This window comes from Pygocentrus nattereri, chromosome 10 (assembly GCF_015220715.1).
Source record: "Pygocentrus nattereri isolate fPygNat1 chromosome 10, fPygNat1.pri, whole genome shotgun sequence".
In the NCBI taxonomy this organism is placed as follows: Eukaryota; Metazoa; Chordata; class Actinopteri; order Characiformes; family Serrasalmidae; genus Pygocentrus; species Pygocentrus nattereri.
The window spans coordinates 44,567,719-44,580,218 of record NC_051220.1 but is presented as its reverse complement, the minus strand read 5'-3'; the positions used below and the strand labels follow the sequence as shown (position 1 = coordinate 44,580,218).

General features: G+C 46.8%; 1 protein-coding gene across 3 annotated transcripts in view; it reads right to left on the bottom strand.

Annotated features, from left to right (window-relative positions):
- The window catches only part of fam149b1 (family with sequence similarity 149 member B1), a 24,422-nt gene that overhangs the window by 3,981 nt on the left and 7,941 nt on the right, over positions 1-12,500 (bottom strand). For 2 of the 3 annotated variants that reach the window (XM_037542280.1, XM_037542281.1), the window contains exons 6-13: positions 9,127-9,279; positions 7,299-7,474; positions 6,315-6,490; positions 4,434-4,502; positions 3,897-4,012; positions 3,121-3,348; positions 2,241-2,364; positions 1,312-1,437 (exon numbers count right to left, since the gene is read on the bottom strand). In XM_037542280.1, the coding sequence (XP_037398177.1) occupies positions 1,312-1,437; positions 2,241-2,364; positions 3,121-3,348; positions 3,897-4,012; positions 4,434-4,502; positions 6,315-6,490; positions 7,299-7,474; positions 9,127-9,279 (1,168 nt within the window). The remainder of the gene's footprint in view (positions 1-1,311; positions 1,438-2,240; positions 2,365-3,120; positions 3,349-3,896; positions 4,013-4,433; positions 4,503-6,314; positions 6,491-7,298; positions 7,475-9,126; positions 9,280-12,500) is intronic. The other variant, XM_037542282.1, reaches the window with a different exon arrangement.

The window sequence follows — 12,500 nt, the reverse complement described above, 5'->3', positions numbered from 1 at the left end:
TACAACAAGTAGAAAAATACCTACAACTCAACACGGAGTCTACACAACACTAAACCTGCTGAAAAAAAGTTTGTAATAAAATACAGTGAAGAATAAAAGAGGTGAAGATCTTTAGTAGACAGTGTTAGTGATTAGATAAGTGTAGTGTAAAGAGATGGGTCTTCAGACGTCGTTTAAAGACAGCAAGTGATTCTGCTGTTCGGACACTTAGGGGACGTTCATTCCACCACCTTGGTGCCAGGACAGAGAACAGTCTGGAGGCATGTTTTCCTTGTGATCTGCAAGATGGTGGGTCAAGTCGAGCCGTACTTGAAGCACGAAGGTCTCTGGGTACGGATCTAGCTTTCACCATTGATCTCACGTAGGAAGGAGCTGGACCATTTTTGGCTTTGTAGGCCAACATCAGAGTTTTATATCTACATCACTGTGCTGACATCACTCCTCTCACATCACCTCATCACTGTGCTCACATCACCTCATCACTGTGCTCACATCACTACATCACTCTGTTAAAATCACTACATCACTCTGCTCACACCACTACATCACTCTGCTCACACCACTACATCACTGTGCTCACATCACTACATCACTGTGCTCACACCACTACATCACTGTGCTCACATCACTCTGCTCACACCACTACATCACTCTGCTCACATCACTACATCACTGTGCTTACATCACTACATCACTGTGCTTACATCACTACATCACTGTGCTTACATCACTACATCACTCCGCACACATCACTACATCACTCTGCTCACATCACTGTGCTCACACCACTCCGCTAACATTCCTCTACTCACTTCACTCACATCACTTCATTACTCCGCTAACATTACTTCACTCCACTAACATCACTGTACTTAATTCACTACATGTACATAATTAAATCACTCCGCTCACATCAGTCTGCCAACATCACTATTACACTATTACATTATTACATCACTATTACAATCATTATTACTGCACTGGAAAGGTAGCCCGATAGTGTTTCGTTATACTTTACTACCCTGTATTGTATAATGACAAAGTTGAATTGAATTGAATCACTATGTGTAGTGTGTATAGTGTACAGCGTATACACTGTAGTTTGTATAATAAAGGGCATGTATAGTGTAACGCGTACAGTGTGGACAGTGTACAGTGTATAGTGTACAGAGCGTAGTGTATTGTGTCTAGTATACAGTGTATATAAGGATACAAGGTGTACAGTGTGTGTATAGTGTACAGTGTGTTCAGTGTATAGTGTATATAGTTTATTTGATTTTAATTTAACATAAGTGTGTGTGTGTGTGTTACCCTGAAGGTGTGTGTGGTGTTGGGTCTGGAGTAGACGTCCTGTGGGTGGAGTCTATCTCTGGGTAGAAGACTGCCAGCCTCATCTGCTACTGCACTGTGGGCACGAGAGGAGGAACCACGCTGACGCTACACACACACACACGCACACGCATACGCACACACAAAAAAACATTGTTTTTGTTTGTGCTTGCTCATTTTTAATAAATTACCAGTTATAAAAATGCCAAGATAAACACTACTGGTTAAGAATGTTTACAGCACATCACACTGTTCCACTGCCATACTAAACATTCAGAGAATCTGCAGAAATACTGAATACTATTTATGCTAATAAGCAGAACTAATACTGAAAACTGTTTCAGGAACGGCAAGAAACATTCTACACGCGTCAAAACAGCATGACTGCATAGTCAGACAGTGCGGGTGCTTGAGTGACCTCCCTGCAGTTCAGAACTGACCCACATAGAACACCATGGCTCATTATACAGCAAAATAAACCACAACAAAGACTCTGGACTGTTGAGCAGCTGAAGGTTTATATCAAACACGAATGGGAAAAATTCCACTTTCACAACTGCAACAGTCAGTGTCCTCTTACATTTACTGACCACTGTTAAAAGTAAAGGTGATGTAACACAGACGTAAATACACTCCTATTACAACTTTATCGAGACATGTTGCAGGCATGAAATTCAGAATAAGCCCATTTTTGAATATTAAATGTCTGTCTTTGTGCTGTTTTGTAATGAATACAGGTCAAAAAGGAACTGCAAATCATCCAGTCCAGAGTTTATGCACCATCTGATTTGACAGTGTGTTTATTACAGCAGACTGAACTCTATTTTTTTATCTTTATTGATCTACTGAATAGTTAATGATCAGGTGGGCTACAGCACAGAAACTGCCCACCACAAGAGTGTGTGTGTTACCTGAGAGTGTCGTGTGTGATGTGCAGAGGGTGCGTGCTCAGTATCTGCAGTGCCAATAGGGGGCAGCAGTGTGTTTCTGCTGAGGGGCATTGGAGGGGAGGAGAGACAATCACCGGCTGTGGACCTGAAAAACACACACACACACTGGGTGACGCCGCATGATGCCAGGTGACGCTGAGTAACGCTGAGTGGCGCCAGGTGACGGTGGGTGATGCTGGGTGGCACTGAGTGATGCTAAGAGATGATGAGTGATGCTGGGTAATTCTACAAGAAGCTCAGTGACGCTGGATGACGCTGAGTGACGCTGAGTGACGCTAAGAGATGATGATGCTAAGAGATGCTGAGTAATGCCGAGTGGCGCTGGGTGGCGCTGGGTGACGCTGGGTGACGCTGAGTGACGCTTGGAGACACTGGGTGACGCCGGATGATGCCAGGTGACGCTGAGTAACGCTGAGTGGCGCCGGGTGACGGTGGGTGATGCTGGGCGGCACTGAGTGATGCTAAGAGATGATGAGTGATGCTGGGTAATTCTACAAGAAGCTCAGTGACGCTGGATGACGCTGAGTGACGCTGAGTGACGCTGAGTGACGCTAAGAGATGATGATGCTAAGAGATGATGAGTGATGCTGGGTAATTCTACAAGAAGCTGAGTGATGCTGAGTGACGCTGAGTGACGCTAAGAGATGATGATGCTAAGAGATGATGAGTGATGCTGGGTAATTCTACAAGAAGCTGAGTGATGCTGAGTGACGCTGAGTGGTGCCGGGTGATGGTGGGTGACGTCGCATGATGCTGGATGATGCCGGGTGACGCTGAGTAACGCTGAGTGGTGACGGTGGGTGACGCTGAGTCACAAACAGTAAGTTTTTATAAGACTTACAGTCGAGTTCCTCTGATTCCCTCGTCCATGTTTCCAGCTGGACTGGAAGGGGTCAGACCTGTTGCTAATGGCAATAGTGTCCGAGGGGGCAGCGCTCGTCGTCGTGCAGACTGGGGAGGGCGGGGTAGGGAGGTGGAGCTTTGCTGCTCCAGGGCACGGCGTGGGCGTGGCTTATTGGAAGGAATGATGCTGGAGCCGGGACGAAGGACCATTCTCTCTTCTCCATCACTACAGAACGAGAGAAAGAGAGAGAGAGAGCAAGGGAGAGAGAGAGAAAGAGCAAGAGAAAGAAAGAGAGAGAGAAAGAGAGAGAAAGAGAGAGAAAGAGAAAGAGAGAGAGAGATTTTATTGATTTATTACTTTTTTGAGCAAACAGATGCAATTATAACAACAAAAACTTTAGAAGGAGAAAGTGCACATCAAAAGTTTGAGCACACCTTACTTTCTTCTGATATTTTCTTAATTCTGTTGATTTTTGCTGTTAAAACTCATACTGAAATTCTCAAAGTGGTTTAAGCACCTAAAAAATGTGAGTTTTGATGCCTGTTGACATCTGGGATGAAGTGGGCTTTATTGCCAGTGTAGCACTGTCACTAATACTGGCACAAATATTTACACATGTGCTGTTGTTTTTCTCAGAGTAAGTTTAATTAGGCTTTAATATGGTAACGTTTAAAAACTGACAAAGTGAGAAGTTAGCTTTGCTCAGACTTGGGATGGGCAGCATATTGACGATGGTGTATGTTCATAATAGAGCAAAAGACTGCGGAAGTTACTGTGCTGCTCGTTCCAGAACTCCAGTGTTTCTCTGCTGCAGTGGAATACCATGGATCATGATGAGGTCATTTAGGTTGTGATGTGTAGCAGCTGTTCCTACAGGCACTCGACTGGACTGAGAGAGAGAAAGAGAGAAAGAGAGCAGCTAAAAGTCAGAGAGATAAAATTACAGTGTCTATAAAACCAGCAAAGCAGCAGCTGTGTGATAAAGCCATGTGTAGCAGCTAACGAAGGTCTTACACGTCACTAAACTATCCATCCATCCTTCCACTAACAGCATGCAGTACAGCGGGAAACAATCATCACAGCCTGAACAAAAAGCATGAGCTGTACTGAAAACCACAGACAGAAAAGCAGGCAAGATTACAGCTTTATTTAATGGGAAAAAGAAACAGAGGAAACAATAAACAAACGCTTAAAATAAAGTCAAAGGATTTTACGGTGTTAAGAAACAGGCTTTGGTTCAGGTGTTAATAGACAAGCACAAGCACTTTTAGAGTCGGGACTCTCTGGAGGAAACTAGCGGAGTTACATACAGTAGATGGCTTTCTCTGCTTTTTGGATTTCCGTCTCGACTTGTGCTTTGAGCCCCTTGACTTTGTGCTCTTTGGGAAGAAGATGGAGAGAGATGGAGCAAAAGAGACAGAAAAGAGAGAAAGATATAAAAAGAGGGAGGGTAGGTTGACGATGTCACAGGAGATCAGAAAGGAAGACAGACAAAAACACAGAAAAGAGGAGGAAAGAGGGGAGAAGGTTAATGAACTGGGATCCTGGAAAAAGGATGCAAAGACAAATCTTGACAACCAGGAAGTGAAAATGGCATCATGCAGCGTGGTCACCCACCAACTACTGGACACCGGGTCATTCAAACAGAAAGAGGAGTAGAGAGCGAATCTCGGGCTCTGCCTGTAACACTCTACGTTATACAGCTACAGAGAAGCTGCAGATCCGTAAATCTGTTTTAAAGCACAACCCAGGAGTGAAATAAGGAGTGGCTCACACAGTGGGACAGGGAGTGGCACAGGGGCAGGGACAGGGAGTGGCACAGGGGCAGGTAGTGGCACAGGGGCAGGGGCAGGGAGTGGCACAGGGGCAGGGACAGGGAGTGGCACAGGGGCAGGGGCAGGGAGTGGCACAGGGGCAGGTAGTGGCACAGGGGCAGGGGCAGGGAGTGGCACAGGGGCAGGGGCAGGGAGTGGCACAGGGGCAGGGACAGGAGGCTCAAGATGTCAGACAGTGAGACGGAGTGAGAGAGGAAAAGGCAAGGGCGTGCTCAAGTAGTGGGACAGAGAGCTGGAGAACAGCAGACAGGCAGGCAGTGGGTTTTGAGAGCAACAAGAGGGCCTTGGTGGGGGGAGGGGGGGGGGTGTTTGGGGGGCTCAAGATGTCAAATAGTGAAAGGCAGAGGGAGTGGCAGAGGGAGTGAGAAAGGGAGTGGGACAGACAAACAGCAACTGAGACAGGCAACTTTTTGTGGGACAGGGAGAAGGTCAAGAGGTGGGACAGGGAGCGGGATGGAGTTGGAAGTGACGGAGTAGGACTGGGAATGAAGTAGGAAGTGTGAAAAGGAGTGGCTCAGGGAGTAGGGCAGGAAGAGAGTTGGACAAAGTGGGAGGTGGGACAGGGAGGGGGACAGAGGGAGGCACAGAGAATAAAATGGGAAGCGAGACAGTGAAAGTGAAAGTAAAAGGGGAAAGGCTGATGAAGTGGGACAGGGTGGGTGAAGATTGAAGGAAGTGTGACAAAGAGTGGGAGTAAAAAAATGGTACATGGAGTGGGACATGGAGTGGGACATGGAGTGGGACATGGAGTGGGACATGGAGTGGGAAATGACAGAGTAGCTCAGGGAGTATGACTGGGAGTAGGACAGAGAGTGGGACAAAGTGGGCAGTGGGATGGAGTGTCAGACAGGAGAACGGGAGTGAAGAGGGAAATGGAACACGGAATGGCTCAGAGAGTCGGTGGGCTGGGAATGGGACAGTACGTGTGAGGGGAACAGTGGAACCAGGAGTGGACAGAAGGAGAGACAGGCAGTTAGGGGTCAGCTAGCAGACCTCTTAACCCTGAGAAGTCAGTTATCGCCAGCAGTAATAAAAGCTTACTGTGATTTTATATGAATGATTTCTGACTCATAGTTCCCTGAAAAAAGCTCATTGAAAGCGTTTAATCCGTGACTTTGAGTTCATAAGCAGGACATCATTTATTGTGCTTTGAATTTTATGGAAAGTTATTTTTCTGTGTAGAGTAATAAAAACCATGCTTTTGCCATTTTCTGATGTTAAGACAAACAGAAAGCAGACTGCAGTGTGACAAGTGACTGCAGTGTGACAGTGATGACACCGGATTTCTGAGGGTTAACTGAGGTCAGAAGGTTCTGGTTCTCCAGGCTGTGAGGAGACTGAGCTGTTGGTGCTGACCTGTAGCTGCAGTGCAGTGTGTGTGTGCTGGAGCTGCAGGTTGGTGTGTATGTGTTGCGGTCGTGATGGGGTGGGGCCCAGGCGGGGCGGAGCTGCGGGCAGGATGGTCAGCATCCCAAACGGACTGTGGGAATGCGGCCGTGCTGGACTGAGCGCAACAGCACTCTTTTCCTCATCTGGAGCAAAAACACAATCACCAACAAATTCACCACCATCATCAGAATAACCGGCTTCAAATACCACTAATCTCTCTACACGGCTCGGTTTCAGCTTCGTAAAAACACTTCAGTCAAATATCACATTTATACAGTCGCCCATAAAACTGTAGGTGCCACAGCGTTTCTCTGCCTCTGGGACCATCAGGCCAATCCACCCTTTGATGGCCTGGACGGATGATCTTTTGTGGGGTGTGGTAAAGGAATGTGATCCTCGCAGGATTTTAAACAATCCAACCATCTTCTCTGACTAGTAGCTCCTCATAGCGCGAGAACTTTAAGGTCTTCAAATCAGGGGTTATTAACTGTTCCTCGTACTAACTTAAAATTAAAGGGGGACCGGGCTTTTGCAGTCTATGCTCCAAAATTGTGGAGTAATCTTCCCACTGATGTCAGACTCTCTGATTCAATCCAGGTTTTTAAAAAACGTTTAAAGACTCATTTTTATTCTCCTGCTTTTAACAGCTTTCGATCCATGTGCTTTATACGTGCATTCGAGTATTTAATTGTGTGTATTATTTATTTGAGTATATGATTATAACGATCTTAACTGTCTTGTATTGTACTTTTGTCCATCTAAGGCATGAAGTTAGCCTGATGCTAATTGATGAGGTAGCTTTTATTACTTGTTAGCTACATTAGCATCACAGCTAAAACTACAGAACATCTTCAGACACACTGGAGACCCACACTCCACGTTCTGATGCTACAAGCTACACTAACGATAATTAATCCACGACTGATGGAACATAAAGAACCAAGACGGTACCGGAGACACAGCCCTCCCACAGCCTGCGGATCAGCTCCTCCATCCAACCAATCAGCTCGCGCCACACGTCATCAAACAGCAGCTCCAGCACCGCCTCCCTGCGGCAGCGATACGGAGAGATGGGGGGCAGACAGGACCGCCGCCTGCTCACACACTCCCGCTCAAACTCCTCATCACTGCACACACACAATATACACACACACACACACACACACACACACACACACACACACAAATACACATACACAACACAATACACACACACACACACAAATACACATACACACACACACACACACACACACAACACAATACACACAACACAATACACACAACACACACACACACAACACAATACACACAACAATACATACACACACAATACACACACACACACAAATACACAAAATACACAAACACAATACACACACACACACACACACAAAATACACACACACACACACACACAACACATGCAATCAATACACACAAACAATCAATACACACAAACAATACACACACACAATCAATACACAAACACACAATCAATACACACACACACACACACACACCATTCAAAAGGTGCAAATACACAATTACATTACTTTATGAACATTGATTTTTGTAAATAATGTCTTTCTAGATTTGATGCTGCAGAACATTCCAAAAACACGTATTACAGGATGTCGTTTCCACTGTGTTACATCAGATTCCTTTAAACAGCTCGGAATAACGGTTTGGGGCCGAAGACACAGATGCACTTTTGGAAGCAGGGTTTCTCAGACGAGCAGCCCTTCGGTTCCTTCACTCTGAGCTCAATCAGACTCATCTTCTCAGTGTGAGTTGGGTCCTGACCGCAGGCACCCGCACTCTCCGATTACACAGCCATGCTGCTTCTTGGAGTTCCACCGAGCATCAGTCCGTTTCAGACGAGCTGGAGCCCAGAGAGGTCGGTGACGTTTCCACAGAGTTCGGTCTTAACCTGAGGATGCAGCGACGTTGTTCACTGACACTTTGTTAAAGTCTTCCTGAGCCCATGTGGTGACATCATCATAGAAACATGCTGGTTTTAAATGTAGTGCTATCTGAGGGGCCAAAGGAGATTCTGTGGATTCTCTGAATGTTTTCTTCTGCACTGTAGAGGCCAAAACACCTAAAATCCTCAAATCCCTGACTGAGTACAGTGATGTTATAAATGAGGAGTCGGTCGCTGGTTGAAATAAGAATATTAAAGCTCATAATGCTCAACATGGTGTCTATTTGAAAGCCAGATTTTATTACCGATTTCAAAGAATTATTTGAAACATAAATTTGGCTTTTATTTTCGTTTTTAAAGCTCATTCAGCTTTCAGTCTGGAAATAACTGCCCAGAGGTGTTAACAAGGTGGCCACTGAGTGAAACGTCCTTATAGGACTAACCTTTATGGACTTAAAGCAGAACGTTGTTTTTGAACTGTTCAATTTTTAGCTGATGCATTTTTTGGTAAAGTGGCCTCGTCCCACCCTCACTCACAAAGGACTCCGCCTTTCCTGGAGCTCCTTTTACACCCGAGCATTATTACGTCTCCAGTTTAGGATGGTTTTGAGCACCGTTTACACACTTCAGTGTTTTTGTGCTGTTGTTGTTCAGGTACAGATTAACACTGGTTTACAAATCACTACTATTCATTTCACACACTGACTGATTTAGAATCTGTAGAACTGAAAACATTTAAATGCAGAAAAAAATTTTAATCGTGAATTTCTACCTGAGACTCAAAAAAATCTTATTGATCCCAAAAACAGGTGTATCATTACATCACCAACGCGAACACACACACACACTTACAGGTCTCTGCAGTCGAAGGCGAGATACTCCTCCATCAGACCTTCAGCTTCAATCACCCTCGGCAACTCGTCTCCATGAGAACCACGGGGAGGGTCAGAGAGTGTGAGCTCGACAGACGGACACAGTATGGCTCTGTGACCCTGCACACACAACCTAACACACACACACACACACAGATCACACTCAGAATGGATATAGACTTTCACACAGTGAAGATACAAACACAACCACTTCTATAGAACACACACTCGCACTCAGTCACACACACTCGCACTCAGTCACACACACTCGCACTCAGTCACACAATCACACACAATCACTCACACAATCACACTCAGTCACACACTCGCACTCAGTCACACGCACTCAGTCACACGCACTCAGTCACACGCACTCGCACTCAGTCACACGCACTCGCACTCAGTCACTCGCGCTCGCACTCAGTCACACAATCACACACACTCAGTCACACACTCACACACACTCGCACTCAGTCACACACACTCGCACTCAGTCACACGCACTCAGTCACACGCACTCAGTCACACAATCACACACAATCACACTCAGTCACACAATCACACACACTCAGTCACACGCACTCGCACTCAGTCACACGCACTCAGTCATACAATCACACACAATCACTCACACTCAGTCAATCACACACACTCACTCACACAATCACACTCACTCAGTCACACGCACTCGCACTCAGTCACACTCGCACTCAGTCACACTCGCACTCAGTCACACACTCACACACACTCGCACTCAGTCACACACACTCGCACTCAGTCACACACACTCGCACTCAGTCACACAATCACTCGCACTCAGTCACACAATCACTCGCACTCACACAATCACTCACACTCACTCACACAATCACACTCACTCACACAATCACACTCAGTCACACAATCACACACACACTCAGTCACACACTCACACACACTCACACACACTCGCACTCAGTCACACACACTCAGTCACACACACACACACTCACACTCAGTCACACACACACACTCACACTCAGTCACACACACACTCACACTCAGTCACACACACTCGCACTCAGTCACACACTCACACACACTCGCACTCAGTCACACACACTCGCACTCAGTCACACAATCACTCGCACTCAGTCACACAATCACTCACACTCAGTCACACAATCACTCGCACTCAGTCACACACACTCGCACTCAGTCACACAATCACACACACTCAGTCACACAATCACACACACTCAGTCACACAATCACACTCAGTCACACAATCACACTCAGTCACACAATCACACACTCACACACACTCGCACTCAGTCACTCGCACTCAGTCACTCGCGCTCGCACTCAGTCACACAATCACACACACTCAGTCACACAATCACACACACTCAGTCACACACACACTCGCACTCAGTCACACACACTCGCACTCAGTCACACGCACTCAGTCACACAATCACACACAATCACTCACACAATCACACTCAGTCACACAATCACACACACTCAGTCACACGCACTCGCACTCAGTCACACGCACTCAGTCATACAATCACACACAATCACTCACACTCAATCACACACACTCACTCACACAATCACACGCACTCACTCACACAATCACACGCACTCAGTCACACGCACTCGCACTCAGTCACACGCACTCAGTCACACGCACTCGCACTGTCACTCGCACTCGCACTCAGTCACACAATCACACACACTCAGTCACACACTCACACACACTCGCACTCAGTCACACAATCACTCGCACTCAGTCACACACACTCGCACTCAGTCACACAATCACTCGCACTCACTCACACAATCACACTCACTCACACAATCACACTCAGTCACACAATCACACACACACTCAGTCACACACTCACACACACTCGCACTCAGTCACACACACTCACACACACTCACTCACACTCAGTCACTCACACACTCACACACACACACTCACACTCACACTCAGTCACACACACTCAGTCACACACACTCAGTCACACAATCACTCGCACTCAGTCACACAATCACTCACACACACTCGCACTCAGTCACACACACTCGCACTCAGTCACACAATCACTCGCACTCAGTCACACAATCACTCGCACTCACACAATCACTCACACTCACTCACACAATCACTCACACTCACTCACACAATCACTCACACTCACTCACACAATCACACTCAGTCACACAATCACACACACACTCAGTCACACACTCACACACACTCACACACACTCGCACTCAGTCACACACACTTGCACTCAGTCACACACACTCGCACACACTCACTCACACTCAGTCACTCACACACTCAGTCACACACACACACTCACACTCAGTCACACACACACAATCACTCACACTCAATCACACACACTCACTCACACAATCACACGCACTCACTCACACAATCACACGCACTCAGTCACACGCACTCGCACTCAGTCACACGCACTCAGTCACACGCACTCGCACTGTCACTCGCACTCGCACTCAGTCACACAATCACACACACTCAGTCACACACTCACACACACTCGCACTCAGTCACACAATCACTCGCACTCAGTCACACACACTCGCACTCAGTCACACAATCACTCGCACTCACTCACACAATCACACTCACTCACACAATCACACTCAGTCACACAATCACACACACACTCAGTCACACACTCACACACACTCGCACTCAGTCACACACACTCACACACACTCACTCACACTCAGTCACTCACACACTCACACACACACACTCACACTCACACTCAGTCACACACACTCAGTCACACACACTCAGTCACACAATCACTCACACACACTCGCACTCAGTCACACACACTCGCACTCAGTCACACACACTCGCACTCAGTCACACAATCACTCGCACTCAGTCACACAATCACTCGCACTCAGTCACACAATCACTCGCACTCACACAATCACTCACACTCACTCACACAATCACTCACACTCACTCACACAATCACTCACACTCACTCACACAATCACACTCAGTCACACAATCACACACACACTCAGTCACACACTCACACACACTCACACACACTCGCACTCAGTCACACACACTTGCACTCAGTCACACACACTCGCACACACTCACTCACACTCAGTCACTCACACACTCAGTCACACACACACACTCACACTCAGTCACACACACACACACACTCACACTCAGTCACACACACTCAGTCACACTCAGTCACACACACTCAGTCACACACACTCGCACTCAGTCACACAATCACACACACTCAGTCACACACACTCACACACAGTCAAACTCAGTCACACACACTC